This window comes from Urocitellus parryii, chromosome 7 (assembly GCF_045843805.1).
Source record: "Urocitellus parryii isolate mUroPar1 chromosome 7, mUroPar1.hap1, whole genome shotgun sequence".
Lineage (NCBI taxonomy): Eukaryota > Metazoa > Chordata > Mammalia > Rodentia > Sciuridae > Urocitellus > Urocitellus parryii.
Window position 1 is genome coordinate 41,480,401 of NC_135537.1, and position 20,085 is coordinate 41,500,485.

Below are 20,085 nucleotides of genomic sequence, written 5' to 3' on the forward strand. Positions count from 1 at the left end.
AAATAGTCGTTATACTGCTGTTTGTGGATCAATGACAAAAAAAAGTTGTCATATTCAGTACACATGCTATTTTTTTCCTAATACAATCAATCTGCAATTGTTTGAATTTGTGGATGCAGAACCTATAGATACAGTATTAAATACCATTACAGTATGTAAACAATATTTACTTACATAAAGTGAAATAAATTAATTGTGGCAAAATATTAATAATTGGCTAAACTAGGTGAAAAAGTATGCACAGTCATTCTTTCAATTTTTCTGCAATTTTAAAATATTTCAAAATAAAAATTTTTGAGATAAACACTTACACAAGATGCTAGCTCACTATTACTGTCTTTGTGAAAAGGGAATGAGAAAACACTGACCATATGTATGGAAATTCTTTACTGATTGGCAGGAATATTCCCAGAATAGGATTCAAAGCCCTTGTATAAAATTATACAAAAGTAACTACATTCAGAGTTTGTGCCCCAAGAAAACTTTTTGACTTTAATATTCAAAATAGACTTTTCTAATCAGAAAGAGTGTTGTGTTGTAGAATCAATCAATACAAGTATTTAAGTCTAACTAGCAATTCAAGTCTCAACATAAGTTAGTAAACATGCATTGTTTTATCAATTAAGTTAATTTCATGTTTAGATGTGGGGATTCCAAACTTGTTGTGAAAGCTTATTTTCAGGGATGGTATGTTTAAATGAAATATATTTACTGGATCAGAATTAACTTTAAAAATAATCCCTCCTTTCCTAAGGGAATGGCCCTTCCTTTCCTCCGAGGAAGGGGGGATGTGGAGGAGCTGGTGCAAGAGAAAGTGACATGGTGGGAAGACTCGATGCACTGAACACATGAATAAATTGAAGAAAAAGTGGGATTCCAAGTGAGAGATGAAACTGTTATGAAGAAAAGGAAGTTTTAGCTAAGACTTCTTGGGATCCAGGATTTTACATGATATTAAAAATGTCAGTGATGAAAAAAAATTGAGGATAATGAGCCCCAGAGTTCTTATTATTAGAGTAGGTACTTGAAACCTGCCAAAAGGAATGGGTAGAAGGAACCTTAAAGATATCAGTATGAACTCATTTCTTTTATTATGTATGCAGAGATAGATGTAGAAATAGTTATAGATGCATGTATGTGTATAAGTATGTGTACATGTGTTTCTGGCCTTGTCTGGGCATGAGGACATATTAAGGATGATAATCTTTGTTACTAAATATTACCCTCCCAAATTTATAAAGAAATGACTGATATGGGGCTGGGGAGATAGCTCAGTCAGTAGAGTGCTGGCCTCACATGCACAAAGCCCTTGGTTCAATCCCCAGCACTACCAGTTGCACTCCATTTGTGTGCGATGAATTGAAATGCATTCTGCTGTCATGTAAACTCAGGAGAACAAATAATAAATAAATGATAATAAAAATAAAGAAATGACTGATTCCAGGGCTGGGACAGGAAAAGTACAAGGTAAGTCTGGAAATCATGTGCCAGAAAATAAGGAAATAATGGGGACATGTCACAAAGACACAGGAGACAAATGGAAGAGGCTTCTATTGGCCAAATCTAGTGTAATCTAAGCATCAAAACAAATAATGTATTTAGATTATAATCAATTGAAAAAACAGGGACCAGTAAATCCATACTGACATTATCAATAAATGTATACATGTATATAAATGGTATATAGTAGATTCTATTAGTAAATGTGGAAGAAATGGTGAAAACCAAAAATTAACTTTTGGTAATCATTACAGCAGTGGCTGATAAAGGCAAGTGTCATTAATGGAGATGAAAGCTAATAAGCTTAGTGAGAAAGAGAAAGTATAATCTTAGAAATTCCCCTGACAAAATAAGTGGAAAATGGTAACTTTATAGTAGTCATGGTAACTTTATGGCAGGTGATCAAGGTTAATATCATCAGAGGTGGGACCCTGAATACCTCCTGATATAATGCAATGTATTAAGAAAAGTGCATCATTTTTGTGGCTTTCTGCCAAGCAGGAACTGAGTATAAGGAAACACTATGCAGACCCAGGTTGAAGGGTCATCCTACAGATGGTAATCCCTACAAGCTTCAAAACTGTCAAGTTCAAGAAAGTCAGGGAAAGAATGAGACTGAAAAGATAAAAGGAACATGACTTCTAAAGGATTTGGGATCTTAGGCAAGACAGACATTATTGGGTCTTTTGACAAAATTATTTCAACTTGAATTATTTGAAAAAGGAAAAAATAGAATAAAATAAAGGCCTGCAAATTTGATAATCAGACTGAGAAAGAATTCCCCAGAAGATACACATTTTGTTGCAGATGAGCCAGTTTGAGGATAATCTCAGAATTTCCTACATATATTTCTATTTTAGCATTTAATTTGCCATTCTGAAACTATTTGATACTTGCCTGTCACCCCCACAATATTATTCTGGACGAAAGGAATTTTGCCTTTTTCAAGATACCAGAATCCACCCTTGTCATTATCTTCATGTCCCTCCCAATCACTTCTACTTACTTAACATGCAGATCACAACCTATCTTCCATAAGCTCTGCTGGCATACTGGATATTTTCAGTGTTTACCAGCTCCTATCCTAACTAACTCCCAGTCAGTAACATAACCTCTATTCTTGTTCTAACTCACCCTCTTCTCTCATTTTACACCCCAGACCTTATTATCACCAGCATGTGATGCAAAATCTCTAACCCCAGTTCTCAGTGTTCTCGTCTATAAAACAAAGAATCTGGCTGGACATAAAACAATCCTTGTTTTTCCAATGCCTATGTACAGGCACTGCAATGTAGGTATTACTATTATTATGTCCAACTTACAAAAAACTGAAGTGTAGAAATATTAAGTAAATTTCCCAAAGAATCAAGAATAAAAAATTAATGACCAGGGTTCAAATCTAGAGTCCATGATGCTCTTTATTGCATTATACTGAATCCTTTATAGAACCTATATCAGATATTTTCAGTTTAAACATTTTGTGATTTCCTTGAAAAAGCAATGAGCTAAACTATGATGCTCAGTTGTTAGACTGAGGGTTCTTAGATTGATAATTTGTTTCAAAGTGATTTAAAAACTTAAATGTTTCTAATTTTTGTCTGAAATTAACTACCAAAGGAGAAATGAAGAAAGATCCTTCACAATCAAGAAAAAAAGTGAAACATACTCACAAGCTCTCCAAGACGTGCAGTTGAAAGTAAATGTGAAGGAAAACTCCCTTTGTTACTGATACATAATCCTCCTGTCTTCATAAATAAATAAGGGGGGAAAAGACCTAGTTTATGGAAAGTTATAAGCAATTGAATTAAAAACTCATACTTTATTAATTTAATTATTCTTACTAAAATGTTAGGTTCTGAACATGCACAGGACCTGCTGGCATTAATGAATGTTGGTTCACATCGGATACACCTGTTCAACATACAAAAAAAAAAAAAAAAACACTTTTAAAAATGTTCATGAATTACACTAAACCTCATTTAATTGGAAACTTTTTTAAAAGAGAAAAACAAGTTTATTAACATATATACTTCATATATACATGGGAGACACCCAGAGAATTAAAATGCTGGATCAGAACAGATTCATTCAACTAAGCAATTACTTAAATAAACAAATTAAAAATATTAACACTTTAAATAGTCTTATACCCCTCTTTGTGTTTTAAGGCAAGTATAAACAAATAAAATTAACCAATAATAGAAGACTATTTTCTTACCTATACATAGGAATGCATAGAATGAATATACTGAATAGCAAAGATGGCAAAGTCACTCAACTAACAAGAATCCCAAAAAACTCATATAATGAAACTAAATCAATATTTACAAGTAGTTATATCAAATATACTTTCCTTAGTTTATCTGCCACAAAGCAAAAAGGTGGCATAAGCCTAAAAGATGAGTATATCTATCCCTTCATCAAACTCATAACCAATACTTTAAGATAAAGTCTATTCACCATCTATTTATTTTAGGAAAATATATTTTCCTATATATATTAATATATATTAAAGAATGAGATAAAGTGGGCTGCAGATGTGGCTCAAGTGGTAGTGCACTCGCCTGGCATGCGTGCGGCCCGGGTTCGATCCTCAGCACCACATACAAACAAAGATGTTGTGTCCGCCGAGAACTAAAAAATAAATATTAAAAAAAAATTCTCTCTCTCTCTCTCTCTCTCTAAAAAAAAAAAAAAAAAGAATGAGATGAAGGACTACTGAGGACTCTGATGAGTTTATATGAACTATTACTTATAAGAAAAAACAGGCAGGAAATAGGGCTGGGGCATGACATAAACTCCAAGTCTGGGGAGATTTTTAAGGGGCCAACTTGAGGATCAGCCCAGTAGTCAGTTTCAGATGTTGCAACTCAGGTCAGTCTGAGAGAAAAGATGATCCAATGTTAAGTATCATTAGGAGAAACCGTTTAACTATTTTCTATATAAACATTGGGAAATGAAAAGAAAAACTGTGCTTAGAGGGAAGTCAATATGAATGCCTCTTAAAAAAAAAAAAAAAAAGAAGAAGAAGAAAAGAAAAACCCGAAAAAGCTGAAATTGCAATAATGTGTTTAAGTTAGAGGGAAGTGTGTGTGGTACACATATGCATAAAGGGGGAAGAAGAAATAGAGAATAGGGCTGTAAATCAGGGTACCTGTGTTATTATAATTGTAATATCTATTAATGTTTTCCTAAATAACATTATAACAAAGGCTTTCATACCATACTTGGTACTTAATTATAGACTATGTCCAAATTATAAAATAACAAACAAAATAGCCACCTTTTGCTTAGCAGTTATTATATAGTACTACGCTAAGAACTTTACATATTCATTTTTGAGCCATTATAGCCTATTAAGTGAGTGATATAGTCCCATTCTAAAGATAAAGGACTTTCTAAGTTATCTAAAGTAAAAAATCTAATAGATTGAGCAAAGATTTTAACCCTATTTTGTCTTGTGCTCTAGTCCTCAGTTCCTTTAATTATTCATGTCTACTTCTATCCTTCTTGAGTTATTGTAAAAATTAAATGAAATGAGAGCACTTTCTAAAAACTGAAAATTACACATAAATATGATATTAATAAAGCCAACCCCTATTATACTACTTACCTGTTTTCTAAAGCATTTGCTTTTGTAAAAGAGTTTTCAGTATCATCACAAAGCTCACAATTTGCTTGAGGCAACAATGTTCCATTAACATTTCTTTCCACTAAACAATTTAGAAGAAAAATTAAGATATAACTAATGAACAGATAAGCTTCTTTAATACTTAGAAAATAATTAATAAAACCCACTTAAAATTGTAGTTTCTATAACTTGGAGAGCTTTTGATAATAGTACTTCACTATTATCAAAATATTTTAGTTACATAATATTTTCTTTTTTTTAAAGAGAGAGAAGAGAGAGAGAGAGAGAATTTTTAATATTTATTTTTTAGTTCTCGGCCGACACAACATCTTTGTTGGTATGTGGTGCTGAGGATCGAACCCGGGCCGCACGCATGCCAGGCGAGCGAGCTACCACTTGAGCCACATCCCCAGCCCAACATAATATTTTCAAATATTTCAGCTGTCCAGTGATTAACTTGCTTACAAATATGGCTGACACTCAATACCTTCTCTTTGTTTTTTCAGTATGAGGGATTGAACCCAGAAATACTTTACAACTGAGTTATATTCCAGGTCCTTTTCATTTTTTATTTTTGAGACAGGGTCTCACGTAGTTACTTAGGGCCTTAGTTGCTGAGGCTGGCCTCAAACTTGGGATTCTGCCTTAATCTCTCAAGTCACTGAGATTTACAGGCATGTGCCCCACACCTAGCTTGTACCTTCTCGTTATATAACTTGGAATTTGTCTCAGTATCATTTATTAATCAGTCTTATCCTCAATGATACAAAATATCACTTTTTTACATACCAAATTTCCATATGAATTAGATCTATTTTCTCTCACCCCACCCACCCCAATACTAGAGACGGAACCCAGAGGCACTTTACTACTGAGCTACATTCCCAACTCTTTGACAGAATCTTGCTATGTTGCCAAGTCTGGCCCCAGACTTGCAGTTCTCCTGCTTCAGCCTCCTGAGCTGCTAGGATTATAAGCATGCTCCACTTCAACCTGTCCTGATTGATCAGATCAATCAGTCCTTGTCCTCACATGCCAGCCATACATACAATAGCCATAAAATATGCATAACATCAGATGGGATAGCTTCTTTTTTCCTTCAGAATTTTCTTGTTTTTTTATATATTTGTCCTGATAAACTTTAGAATCAGTTTATATATTCCCCAAACAAATAAATCTGGGTAGAATTTATTAGTATTTCCTTAAATATATCGATTGATGGGAAAGCTAACATCTTTCTAATGTTTAATCTTTCCATTCAAAAATGATAAAAGTATTTTTCATTTATTAAAGCCTGCTTTTGTATCCTTCAGTAGCATTCAGAAAATTATACTAAGGAAGTATTCATCTAATCCTACATTAGTAAGAATCTTTTTAAAAATCAGGCAGGGGCCTTATATTTTCTTCTCAATGCCTGCTGATGTCTAAGGCACCATTAAATTTTGCATGAAAAACTAAAGAAATGCAAATCAAAACTACTCTGAGATTCCATCTCACTCCAGTCAGAACGGCAATCATTAAGAATACAAGCAACAATAAATGTTGGTTAGGATGTAGAGGAAAAGGTACACTCATATTGCCAGTGGGACTATATGCAACCACTGTGCAAAGCAGTATGGAGATTCTTAGAAAACTTGGAATGGAACCACCATTTGACCAGCTATCCCACTCCTCAGTTTATATCCAAAAGACTTAAAATCAGCATACTACAGTGACACAGCCATATCAATGTTTATAGCAGCTCAATTCACGATAGCTAAACTATGAAAACAACCTAGATGCCCTTCAACAGATGAATGGATAAAGAAACTGTGGTATATATACACAATGGAATATTTTGATATTCTTTATAATATTCTTGTAATATTCTTTAAAAAAGAAATAGAAATTATGGCATTTGCCAGTAAATGATAGAACTGGAGAATATTATCCTAAGCAAAATAAGCCAATCCAAAAGAATAAAAGGCTGAATATTTTCTCTGATATGCAGATGCTAATTCACAATAAGGGGAGGGGTAGAGAATAGAGGTATTTTGGACTAGACAGAGGGGAGTAAAGGAAAAGCAGGGCATAGGGGTAAGAATGATGGTAGAATGAATCAGACATTACTACTCTATGTGCATATATGATTAAATGACCTGTGTAACTCTACATCATTTGCAACCAGACGAATAATAACTTATTCTCCATTTATGTATGATGTGTCAAAATGCATTCTATTGTCATGTATAACTAATTAGAACAAATAAAAATATATTAAAATTTTTTTGTACAAATATAAATTTTAAAAATACTATTAAGTAATCATTAAGTTATCTTACATCATTTACAAAATAAACACAAATAAAAATTTATCACTAGTGTTTTATAAAGAAGTTAATTCTTACCTAAAATATGGCCAGTGGGACAGTGGCATTTTCCTTCTGCAGTTAAGCCACTAGGGCAAGAAATGCAGTTCCAACCATCTTCAGTAACACCCTTTTAAATTAAACAAATAAACAAACACCAAAAACTCCTTTTAAATTAACTTTCTTCTTAATTAGTCATATAAGTTCAGTTACAACAATATGTAATTTGCAATGGACAAAGAAATCATACGAATATGATCCAATTAAAAATTCCTTGGAAAAGCTGAGCATGGTAGCACATGCCTATAATTCTAGGGGCTTGGAAGGCCAAGGCAGGAAGATCGATAATTCAAAGCCAGCCTCAGCAACTTAGCAAGGATCTAAGCAACTTAGCAAGACCCTGTCTCAAAATAAAATATAAAAAGGGGTAGAGATACCATAAACATATAAGTTATGATTTACAATGGGTGAATTTTAATGGCATATAAGATACATAAATTGCTAAAATTGGTTTATGACAATACTTCCTTTTACCCATCAATGATTATATAAAAACTGGGCTTATTGTATGGTTTAGGAAAAACATATAATACATATTAACATAATTAATTTGTATTAATATAAGATAGGTTATATAATATACATCAGTAATTATAAATACTGATGTACCCTAAATTAATAGAGAACAATGCTAAAAGTAACTTAATGCCACAAATTACTTTAAAGTTTGGATGAAAAAGTGGATTTATCAATAAATGTTCTTATAGTTAACAATGCATTTATATAGGAGTATTTAAAAATTACAATAGCTTAACTAATGTCACTGAATAATAAATCTGCTCTGGTATAATTTTTTGTTATCAGCTTTTTATCATCAGTAACTCAGGACTAATAAAATAAATATCAAAATGGTAAATTTAATGGTAATAAATAGTTTAATTAGAATAACTGGTAACTTAATATCACATTATCAGATTTAATTTTTTAAATGAATATGTGAAAAAACAGTATTATAAAAATCAGAACTGTCACAGAGACTCATAGTATCTAAAATAATGGGAAAACGTATTTCTGCTTATTGAGAATTATCTTATATACCAAGCTAACAAAAATTCAAGACATTATTTAGCTATTTATTTATTTATTTATTTATTTATTATTATTTTTTTGTGTGTGTGGTGTTGGGGATTGAATCCAGGGCCTTGTTAACTATTTTTGATATAATTGATATTATACAATTTTTTTACATCTTAGTTACCATTACAAACATCAATCATCATATAAAACTGTTGACCCAGTAGGTCTAAGACGCCGAACTCAATCTGTACCAAAGGATATATATATCCCCAAATGCTTGATATATGTATTATTCATCTATTTTTATTACTGAGTTACTCTAAGAGGAAAAATAAAAATACAAATTTAAAAAGCGAAGAAGTGCATTTCTGTCTTTTCTAAATTTGCATAAAATTTCATTGATCTCCCCAAATTTACTCTAGTAAAAATAAAGATAGCTTAATAATTTTAAAGTTTGTGGGGGAATATTAAACATTATATTGAAGTTTTAAAAATAAAGACATTTATTACTTTTTACAGGAAAGTTATTTTAAGTTCTCCATACCATATTGTCTGGGCACTTTTTACAAATAATGTCAGGTCCTCCATTACTAGAGATCATCTGAAATCCTGGTAGACACACACATGAAGTTCCTAAAACAAAAAAAGCCAATTTTGTCCTTAGAAAATACAACTCCAGGAATAGGAAAACTCAATAATTCTTAAGATCTTGAGTAATCAGTACTGTACAGTGGTTAATAGCAAGAGTCTTGAGCTAGTACTGTTTGAGATCAAATTTAGAAACATGCTCCCAGGTTTCAATCTCAGTTCTCCTACTTAGCTATATGGCATTCAGCAAGTTACTGAACCTCTCTCTGTGCCTTGCCTTCTTCAATAAAATGGAGAAAATAACAGTACCAATCTCTTAGGGTTAGTATGAGTATTCAATTAGTTATATGTAAGAGTTGTAAAAGAGTCTGACACACAGCTGGCATTGTGTTCCTAATATTTTAATTGCAAGCATAACTATTAAACTGTTGAACTATTAAAACTATTTACCTGCTATAAGAAATGTTACATTTCTATGTCACTAAATCACATACATACATTCATTGAATTTAAATTTAATTTGCCAAAACCTTATTGAGAAAATTACCTTCACTCAAATAAATAAGTTTCCTCTGGAAAGACAATAAATGTCATGATTACTATTCAACTTGTTGGATACAGAAGTTTAGCATTCTCTAAGGAGTCATTATGTGAAATAATCACCAATAGGAGTCTATGTGGTACAACACATACATTATCTGTGTTTATAATTATGAAACTAATACCTTACATTTTTTTTATTGTTGGTCGTTCAAAACATTACATAGTTCTTAATACATCATATTTCACAGTTTGATTCAAGTGGGTTATGAACTCCCAATTTTACCCCGTATACAGATTGCTGTATCACATCAGTTACCCTTCCATTGATTGACAAATTGCCTTTCTAGTGTCTGATGTATTCTGCTGTCTGTCCTATTCTCTACTATCCCCCCTCCCCTCCCCTCCCCTCCCCTTTTCTCTCTCTACCCCTTCTACTGTAAATCATTTCTTCGATTTGTATTATCTTGTCTTACCCCTCCTTTCCTCTTATATGTCATTTTGTATAACCCTGAGGATCGCCTTACATTTTAAAGCCCGAATGCTTTCTCACTCTTATTTCCCTGCATGAGTAGCCTGATCTATCCTGTTCGATGACTTAAATAAGGATACATCAAATCTGAAGATGCAGAAAATTAACACCGCTGGTAATGAAACTGAAATTGAAAACACTTTAATCCTATTTTTAATAGAGGACAACATATTTCAAGAAGCTGGAGTGGGAACTAGGTCCAAATGATGCATTTTTGGGGAAAATGAAGACAAAACGATGTTTTGGAAATTTATAGTTCGATACTGGCGGTATAGTCATGCGTTCTCCCAATTTTCAAATTTAGGTCACACAAAAGATGTCACAATCTCATCTGGGCTTCAGTCTCCTTATGTGTAAAATAAAAAGACGGATCTCTAAATTTCTGCGGTTTGAGAAGCGAGGTAAAAGGGGTATCTATTCAAGTTGACACTTCCTAATCTTTCCGGTCACCGGCACCTCTTCACCTCAACTACTTTTCTACAGTTTCTTTTCTACCTTCAGCACACGCTTTCTAGGTGCTGCTGTAAAAGCCCCTGTCTGATCCAAAGGGGTGGGGAACTGAAGCCGAGAATTACTGGCAACGGTTCCCTGGACTCAGGGATCCCCAATCTCATTCTGTGCAAACTGCAATCCTCCCATGTAACCTTTTCCTCCTGAATCGGCAGCTCAGTTTTCTGAAACATTCCTCCTACAGACAAAAAGGTAGGGGACCAGGGACAGCACCAAGGCGGGAGTGTTACTTTTGCCTGGGTCCTCCCGAAACCGTCTTACCTTGGGCATCCTGCTTCTGGTTGTCCCCGCACGGGACACAGGTGAGCGCCGAGATATCGAAGTACTGGTTGTGGTCACACGTTTCCGGCTGCCGGAAAGGCAAGAAGTAGCCCTGGGCCTGGGAGACTCGAGGAAGGACCCACAGGAGGAAAGCAGTCACAGCTCCCGAGGAGAAGACACACCAGCCCGCCATCACCACCCAAGCGCCTCCGCGCGTCTCCATGACACCGACGCCAGCGACGGCGCAGTCTCCAACACCCCATGAGCCTCTGCGGCGATTCCGCTGAGCTGATTGGACATCCCAGGTTCTGGAACTCTCATTCTGCGCGGTTTGGTTGCTAGGTTACCAAAACCGCAGGTAGGTGGCTGGTCCAAGAAAAGACCGATTAGAGGAGGACTGTCCACAGAGTCAGGAGGCTATTTAAAATGCGCATTTCAAACTCTGCCACGCGATACTTTAGAGAGACAATGTTCGGGTTGGGGAAACAGAATACCTAAGCAAAGAATACATCCTGTTGTATAACATAAAGTAAGTATTGTTTCATGAAACTCTTAAATGATATTTACGTCAGAGTTTATCCAGTCTATGTAATTTTCACGATAAAGGAGACATGGTGTGTATTATAGTAATCTTCAAAAATTCTCACTGAGGACTAGGGGTGTAGGTCAGTGGTGGAGTGCCTAGCATGTGTGAGATCCTGTTAGTTCAATCCTTAGCTCTGAGAAACAAAGAACCCCCAACCTCCACTGACTTAAAATATGCAATTTTGGAGGTTTACTATGGCTCAAAATTGGAGGAAAACAACTTTCTTTCTAAATATTTCCTAGTTGGCCAGGTGCAGTGGCCCACGCCTCTAATCCCAGCTGCTAAGGAGGCTGAGGCAGGAGGATTGCAAGTCAAAGCCAGACTCAGCAACTTGGGGAGATTCTGTCTTAAAATTTTAAAATGAATGAATGAATGAATGAATGAATGCATGCCTTGGGATGTGGCTCAGTGGCTAAGCACAACCTTGGGTTCAATCCCCGATCCAATAAATAAGTGAATAAATAAACATACTTGGAGACTGTTAGCTCCTGAATATTTTGAAATTGCCTTCATAGCCAGTTTACAGGCCTTTAGGAAAAACTTACTTCTTAACATTTAAATCTAACTTCTGTTTTATTTTATTTTGTAAGATTGTTGTATTTTGTCTCTCTCTTTCTTTCTCCCCAGTAGAGTCATGGGATATATTTTTAAGGCACCTTATTTATTAGGTAACACTTTGCTTTTTCAAAAAAGTGCACTTTTTGTAAGAATGAGTTGTCTCTATTAAGGAGTGTATATATAGTCTTAGTGCATGTGGAAAATGCATCTAAGGAAGTTCCATAACTGTAACCATTAGTTATCCATTAGTCCTTGCTCAAAAGAACAGCGTTTATCCAATTACTATTATCTCTGACACAAGAAATTTATATTCTGAAAGAAGTTCCTTAAAGAGAAATTCTATGTGCCATGTAGCTGGTGCTGTTGGGAAAGTGTCCCTACAGGAGACCTCCCAAAAAGCTCTTTAAGGCCCTTCCAGAGCGAGGATAAGTGGAAGCCTGAAGTCGCCTGCAGGGACTTTAATTAAGGGGAGGACTTAAGTAGAGGGTCTCATTAAGTTGCTGAGGCTGGCCTTCAAGATGTGATCCTCCTGCCTCAAGTTCTGGACTTGCTGGGGCTACAGGACTGCTCTACAATGTTTGGCCCTCTTTTCAGATTTCATCTGCACCATCAGTCTCTTTGGACCTCCAGGCTTCTGTACAATTTCTCATCTAGGTATGGATCCTCCAGGCCTATGCTGGCACATCTCCATTAAGACCAGCCACATTCCATGTACTCAGTAGCCCCACTGTGGCTCAGGCTGCCATAGTGGACAACACAGACAGATACTGTATGGGAACTTATTCTCCCGGCCTCTTTTCCACCCTCCAAATTCTGTTCTTCATTGAGAAAGGAACATCTTTTGTTTCTCAAATGTCTCTACCTGCTTTCCCCAGTTTCCTCTTTAAAATAGTGCAATATAAACAACCTCATTGGGTTATTTTAAGGATTAAATATTTAAATAAGATAGTGCATGCAAATTACAGTACCTGGTGGGTAGTAAGTTACAATAAGTTAGCAATTAGTGTTTTATTTTGGCCAAATTTGCTTTTAAAAATGAGCTTACACATCTAAGGAACACTATTTGATTTTCATTTATTTCTTTTAAGACACTTACTACATTACATGTGGAAGTATGGAGTTGGTGGTTGGTTATATAACTGTTAAGTTCCCTTTTATGACTGTAGGTCGCTTAGGAGCTGGGACCAAATATTATTCATTTTTGAACCTGAGCAGTTCCTAACACTGGTTCTCCTTTCACTGTGCTTGTTACATTTCACAGGATCTCATTGTGTTGGCCTTGGTGAGCCTAATATGAGAATTTCAAGTAGACATGACCATATGGGAAGTAGAAGTTGAATGGAGGACAAATACTCTAAGTGATAAAGTTGGTAAAGGAATATTTTGATGACCAATGTTGTCTTATAAAATCATTCCTTTTGTGCTGGGGATGTAGCTCAGTTGGTAGAGTGCTCGCCTCACATGTACAAAGCCTGGATTCAAGCCCTAGCACCATAAAAAAAAAAGAAAAGAAAAGAAAAAAGAGAAAAAAAATTCTTTTTTTAAAATCTCAGCTTTTCCTTTAAAATGATAGTCTCCAGTTTCATCCATTTACTACCAAATGCCATAATTTCATTTTCCTGTCCATTTTTACTTTTAAATTTTGAGACAGGACTTTGCTAAATTGCTGAGACTAGCCTCAAACTTGAAATCCACCTGCCTTAGGTTCCCTAGTCTCTGGGATTGCAGGCAGGTGCCTCTGCACCAGATATTGCAACTTTTACAGAAGTGTTAATAAAAAAACAAAATCCTCAGAATATTTGCTCTGAAAATAGATTTATGCAAAAGAGACACACTAAAATTTTAAGTACCACACATGTCAGTTTAACTAAAACAATGACCTAATGTAATTATTTAAGGTGGAATGTTAAAAATATTTTAAAAAGATATCTTGATAAGGAACTTTCCAGTAAGTCCCTAAATTCTAGTATATTCATTTTTGCAATACTTTTCCTGTGAAAATACACTCTTAGTAATGTGGGTTGGGTACTATTATCTCTTTTAAAATTTCTTTTATGTAATAGTTTATTGTTTAGGTATTCAAATTTTATGGTTGTGTGTCCCATCAATAAAAGTTTTTATTTTATTTTTTAAAAAATAAAGATAAATTCTAAATGTTTTTGAGTAATTACTGTTACTTCAGTAGACATTTAAACTGGAAATCACTTATCTGAATACATATTTTAAGAAATTTGTGAACATATAGATACTAATGAAGACTAAGAAAAGGTATGATCGAAGAGTTGGAATTAACGTGCATATGCTTCCTCTGGATGAGTTTTAATTCTAGTCTTCCTTGATAAAGTACATATGGTTATATGTTCTATGGAGCGGATTAGGGCAATAATATGTAGTTCTTGCCTGCTGTGTAATTAAAGTAATAAAAAGAGTTTCCATTCATGATGGGTTTCTTTGTGCCCCACACTCTGCACTGTGCCAGGCACCTAACAACATTAGTCTTAACTTTTTCTTAATTTTTTAAGTTGTAAGTGGATACACAATATCTTTATTTCATTTTTATGTGGTGCTGAGAATTGAACCCAGTGTATCACGTGTGCTAGGCGAGTGCTCTATCACTGAGCCACAACCCCAGCCCTAATCTTAACTCTTCATAAGAACCCTGTTTTTCATTATTGGGGATCAAATCTGGGGATACTTTACCACTGAGTTACATCAGTCCTTAATTAATTTTTTTTTATTTTGAGACAGGGTCTCACTAAGTTGCCAACTCATAACAATCTCTTGAGAAAGTACTATCTCTATTTCGGAAAAATAGAAATGGAGTATCAAAAAAGTTAAGTGTGGGGAAGTGAAGAAAGTAGAATTTATCTTTACCTGGATAACTTCAAAAATTGTCATCTTTTTGGTGTTTTAAGTAACTCCTGTGTAGCATATATTTAGACACATTTTGGCATATTCTCATGCTTTATCTTTATGTAATGAGATGATATTGCCATTGTAGCCCACATACAGTGGAATTATAATTGTCTAAGACCTATGGACACTATACCTAACAAAAGATCTAGAGAGTAGTCAAGTAAGAAGTTCTCTGCGTAGAACTTGAAATAGACAAACACAGTTAAATTTGTGATAACTATAAGTACTGTAGGTTTATCTATGTAAACTACCCACAAGGACAACAGAAAAGATTGTTGGGTATAACTGTTAAGCATAAATTTGAGAGAGTATATAATTGGAGATTTGTTTTTGCAAATAACTGAAGATCAGGTAGTTAAGCCAGTTCATAATAGCATAATCAAAAACAAACAGAAATCTGGCTGCTAATGTTTGCCTAATAATGTCAGATAGTCATCCCTGCAGTTCTTTTGTCTCTTCTCTCTTAATTGCAGTGTGACTTTTACATACCAGATATCAAAATTCAAATTTAAGAGAAGAAAAAGAGCTGGATCAGAGACATTCTCTCTCTCCTTAATTGAGAAAACAAATATGTTCTCTATACTGTGTATTGTCCTAAACTTCTTCATGCATCATTTCAGTCTTCTTAACAACCATTTGAGCAGGAAGTAAAACTATCTCCATTTATCAGGATTGTAGACATGCCTAATATTACCCAGTGAAGATATGAAAATGAGTTATTTTTGACAAATGGAAGAGACTAGCTGAATATAGTTTATGACAGCTTAGAAAGAAGTGTACTAAAGAAAGTAAGAGGAGGAGTTCAAAGAGGATAGCTCCTGCTTATAGTATACCTAGTATTAGACAAGCACTGAGCCATGCCTTACCTGCAATATCAAAATTAATCTACCCAATAACTATGAAATATATACTGTTTTTATCTCCTTTCTATAGATGATTAAATGGAGGCAAAAATTAGAGATTAAAAACTTACTTAAATACTTAGCTCAGAATTTGCAAGATCAAAGTTGGAATTCTGTCAGTTTAGCTTTAGAGGCTGCTTAAACAGTGCTCTGTGTTCTAACAGTATAACAGTATACAGTATACTGTTCTAACAGTATAAATGTGCTGCACAAAGGTGAAGAATGAGGAAAATAGAGAAAGGATCTTTGGATTTGGCAAGGCCATGATTATTAATTACTTTTGGGGTTGCAGCTTAATTATAGCAATTGAAGTAGAAGAAAACCATAGAGCAGTAGTGAGAAAGAGCAGAAACCAGATAAAAACCGTCTTGAGAGACTTGGCATTGAAATGAAAACACAAGAAGGCAGTGAGCAAAATAGTTACAAAACAATTTTTAAGGACAAGGGCAATATGTAAGTGGAGAGGAAATAATTAGAAAAGGAGAGATTTAAAGTAATTTGGGAAATAAGTGATTTTCTCTGGAGAAAGAAGGGTTCAAGAACTAGGATAGAAGAATGGGAGGAGGGGGAATCATTCTTAGAGTCTGAAAGAAAAGAGGATGAGTGAAACCCCAGGGTAAATAGCAGAGAAGTCAAATAAGATCTGTTTTCTGTGTAATGAACATGGGTAAAATAGGAAATATTTTGAAGACATAGTGGGTAATTGGGAGGCAGCTCACTGGGAGATGAAAAATACCCAATGGATCCTTAACTGAACTAAATTAAACTGAACTAGAAGATGAAAGAGCAGCAGCATATGCAAGCTTGATTCTTCTTGAAGGAGTTCCAGATTGCTGCTATGATCATCTGAAGATATTAAACTCTGCCATTGATTCTCCAGGGAGTTTCCTGAAGCCTTTGGTTTAGGACTAGGAAAGAGAGTCTATGTGAGAACTCAGTGGTTTATCTTTGGTGGGGAGTTCAGTAAGTTTTGAGACATTATTGAGCTCTTCTGTGAGATAGACAGTCGTCAGAAAGAAAGGCACTTTCCATCTGGGCCCTCAAAGTATAATAGAGAAGTAGATATGGATAACTGCCCTTATTGAGATTGTAGATGTGAAAGATCAGTGTAAAGAGAAAATATTATGGGCAAGACAGGCAGAAGGACCAGCAGGAAAGACTCAGAGGTGTAAGAGGGCAGACACACTGGGGAGTGACAGTATTCTTGAGTTTGTAATGGTTAATTTGAATTATCAACTTGATTGGATTAAGAGATACAGGTGATTAACAGGCTTCTGGGTGTGTCAGTGAGGGTGTGTCTAGGGATGACTGGCCTGTGGGATAGCCAACTGAAATGGGCCGCACACTCCAATAGAGTAATGGCTGGATGGAATAAAAGTTGGAAGAATGAGGAAGCAGCAGCAGATGCAAGCTTAGTTTTCTTGAACGGGTTCCTGATTGCTGCTATTATCGTCTGAAGATATCTGACTCTGCCATTGATTCTCCAGGGAGTTTCCTGAAGGCTGTGAGTTCTGACTAGGGTAGCACGCTGATCCCATTTGTTTTGGGGCTTCAGCCTCTTCAACTGCGCAGCTATTGGTTCTCCAGCTCTCTTCCCTGCAGACAGCCATCGTAGACTATCCAGCTAATAAATCCCCTTTTTATAATTATACTTCCTGTGATTCTGTTCCTCTAGAGAACCCTGACTAATACAATGTTATGTATGGTCAGTGATAGAAGACGAGGTTGGAAATGTAGAAAGGAATAAAAATGAAAGCTTATGAATGCCACATTTGCCCACCATGGTTTCAAGCTTAGGATTTCAAGCTAAGGAATACAAGACCAGATTTATACTTTAGAATGCATCCTAGAGAAAAAGTGTAGAGAAATTTCTAAGTAACTCTGAGACCAAGTGAAGCAAGGCTGTTCGTGTGGCTGTTGAAGAGCCATGAAAGGTAGCTGAAAACTATGATACCAGAATCATTCAGAGGAGGGCAGGTGATGCTGCAATGGTGGCAAAATATCTGGGGAGGCTGAAAAGCTGTTTAGGCAGAACCACAGAATTGTCATAGCTCAGTGTGATCACTGTTTCAGGGTCTACCATTGTGCAGTTCCAGAAACTTTTTCTCTCCTCCCCCAAATGATTAAGATTTTGACATTGATACATTAAAGTTATAAAATACCCTGTCAAAAAAAATCAGCTGAAGGTAATTTGGATGTATACCCTGCTTATACCCAAATTACCTTCAGCTGATTTTTTTTTTTTTTTTTACAATAGTGAAATCATCTGAGAAAGGCAGGAGGCACACTAGAAAAGACAGGAATTCACTAGTAACCTTTTTGGAGAAAATGTTTGTGAATAGAAAGGATGGTCATTCCAGAACAATGCCTTTATAAGCCTATTCAGAGGAGAGTCTGGTCTGAATATACTTTTCCAGGTAAGTCCTATAGTAGGTCTCATTAAATGATAGCTATTACTTTTGTTTTAATGGACAAGAATACATATGAATATAGCTTTAATTTTTAAGATTAGGTAGCTACTGATGTTCTATTTTTATGCTTAGCAAACAATTCTCTAATAATTTGACTTCATATAGAAAGCATATACAGACAAAGGTGCTGGTCAGTCTGAGTTGATGTCAAGTGTTGTTCTTGTAAATGGATATTGATAATATTGCTCATGTTTGCTTTAAGGGACTCTCCTTCAGGATTCAGAATCCTCTCCTAATACAGAGTAATGGTTCCTGAAAACAAACCACCAAGGTTTAATTCCTGGATTTACCTTGTACTATCTTTGTGACCTTGAGCAAGCTATGTAATCCTCTATGCCTCAGTTTCCTTTATCTGTAAAATAAAAAATAATAGATACTATCTCTGAAAGTAATTTTAAAATTAAAAGAAGACAATTCACACGGCCTGGCATTAATAAATAGTATATTAAATTAAATATTATAAATATTATAACCCTCAATAAATATTAGCTTTTAAGGCTCCTGAGTCTAAAAGGCCAGAACCAAATCCTGAATTAACAAGGTATAAGATATCTAGTCAATGAGCCTACCTTCCCAAGGTGACATCTTGTGCTTCTCTATGGATCACCTTGGCATTTGACACAAGACACTGGTAATTGTAATAGTTTCAGGTGTCGTTGACACTTTTCACAATCTTAAGAGGTAGGTACTATTATCATTACCATTTTAAATGAAGAAACTGAGGCAGAGAGGCTGATTTGCCCAAGTGAGTAAAAGATGGCTCTTAAACCATATTTCACTCACTTAAATTGCTGCTTCTTTCCAAGTCATTATTAAGTTTAAGAATAGGTAATCTGCAGCAAGAGAGATTCAAAACTATTTGTATCTGTAACAATGTCTTTAAAATGTAGTTTCTGCTTTCATGGGGAGTTTTGATCCACCCATACATGCATTTTGTAGTTATACAACAAGGTGGATTGCTTTATTTACAAACGATAAAATAAAAACAAACCCTAGGTTGTTCACTAGCTATTAAGTACCAGCCATCAATAGAAAATGTCTATAACTGAATTTTTCATTTCTCAATTTTCAGGACTGGTTCATCTATTCTTATTTCAAAAATCCAGATGATGGGATCAACAAATTTATAAAGGTACTTCACTAGGTTATTAATACCTATAATATTGAGTAAGCATGCATTTTTTTTAAACCTCTAGGTGTGAACTATACCTGGCAAACGTTGAAGGCAGTGAAATAAGTTATTCTGTGGCTTTTTAGAGTTTACAAGAGCATTTCAAAATGCTTTCAAAAGTTAACACCGCAACTACAGCACTGGAAGACAAATAAATCAAGAACTTTTCTCCCTTGCGTCTTTTTTCATAGCTCCTGGAAAATTCAAACGTTTGATCTCCATTTCCACAGTAACCTACTGCAGTTTACTCCTAATTTTGTCTCAATTTTGCTTTCTCCAGGTCTAGGGTCTCTGGTTGGCTAGAAGCTGGGCAAGCGCAGAAGCTCCACAAGCCCAGGGCACCTCCTCCCTGCCCCTAACAACGGGAAGCCGGTGAGCAAGGCGCAGGCGCAGGCGCAGCCGAGGCGCCGGGGTAGGGGGTTACGCCTGGCGAGCGCATGGGCAGACATACTGTACGTCCGTTTGTCCAGACGGGAGGGGAGAGTGGGCGCCAT

At 35.3% G+C, this 20,085-nt stretch overlaps 1 protein-coding gene across 1 annotated transcript in view; it reads right to left on the minus strand.

Annotated features, from left to right (window-relative positions):
• Positions 1-11,210, minus strand: part of Tmem67 (transmembrane protein 67) — a 41,054-nt gene extending 29,844 nt beyond the window's left edge. Inside the window, exons 1-6 of the mRNA XM_026383678.2 lie at positions 10,988-11,210; positions 9,101-9,189; positions 7,519-7,609; positions 5,114-5,213; positions 3,342-3,411; positions 3,171-3,245 (exon numbers count right to left, since the gene is read on the minus strand). Coding sequence (XP_026239463.2) covers positions 3,171-3,245; positions 3,342-3,411; positions 5,114-5,213; positions 7,519-7,609; positions 9,101-9,189; positions 10,988-11,210 — 648 coding nt within the window. The remainder of the gene's footprint in view (positions 1-3,170; positions 3,246-3,341; positions 3,412-5,113; positions 5,214-7,518; positions 7,610-9,100; positions 9,190-10,987) is intronic.
• Between the last annotated feature and the right edge of the window lie 8,875 nt (positions 11,211-20,085).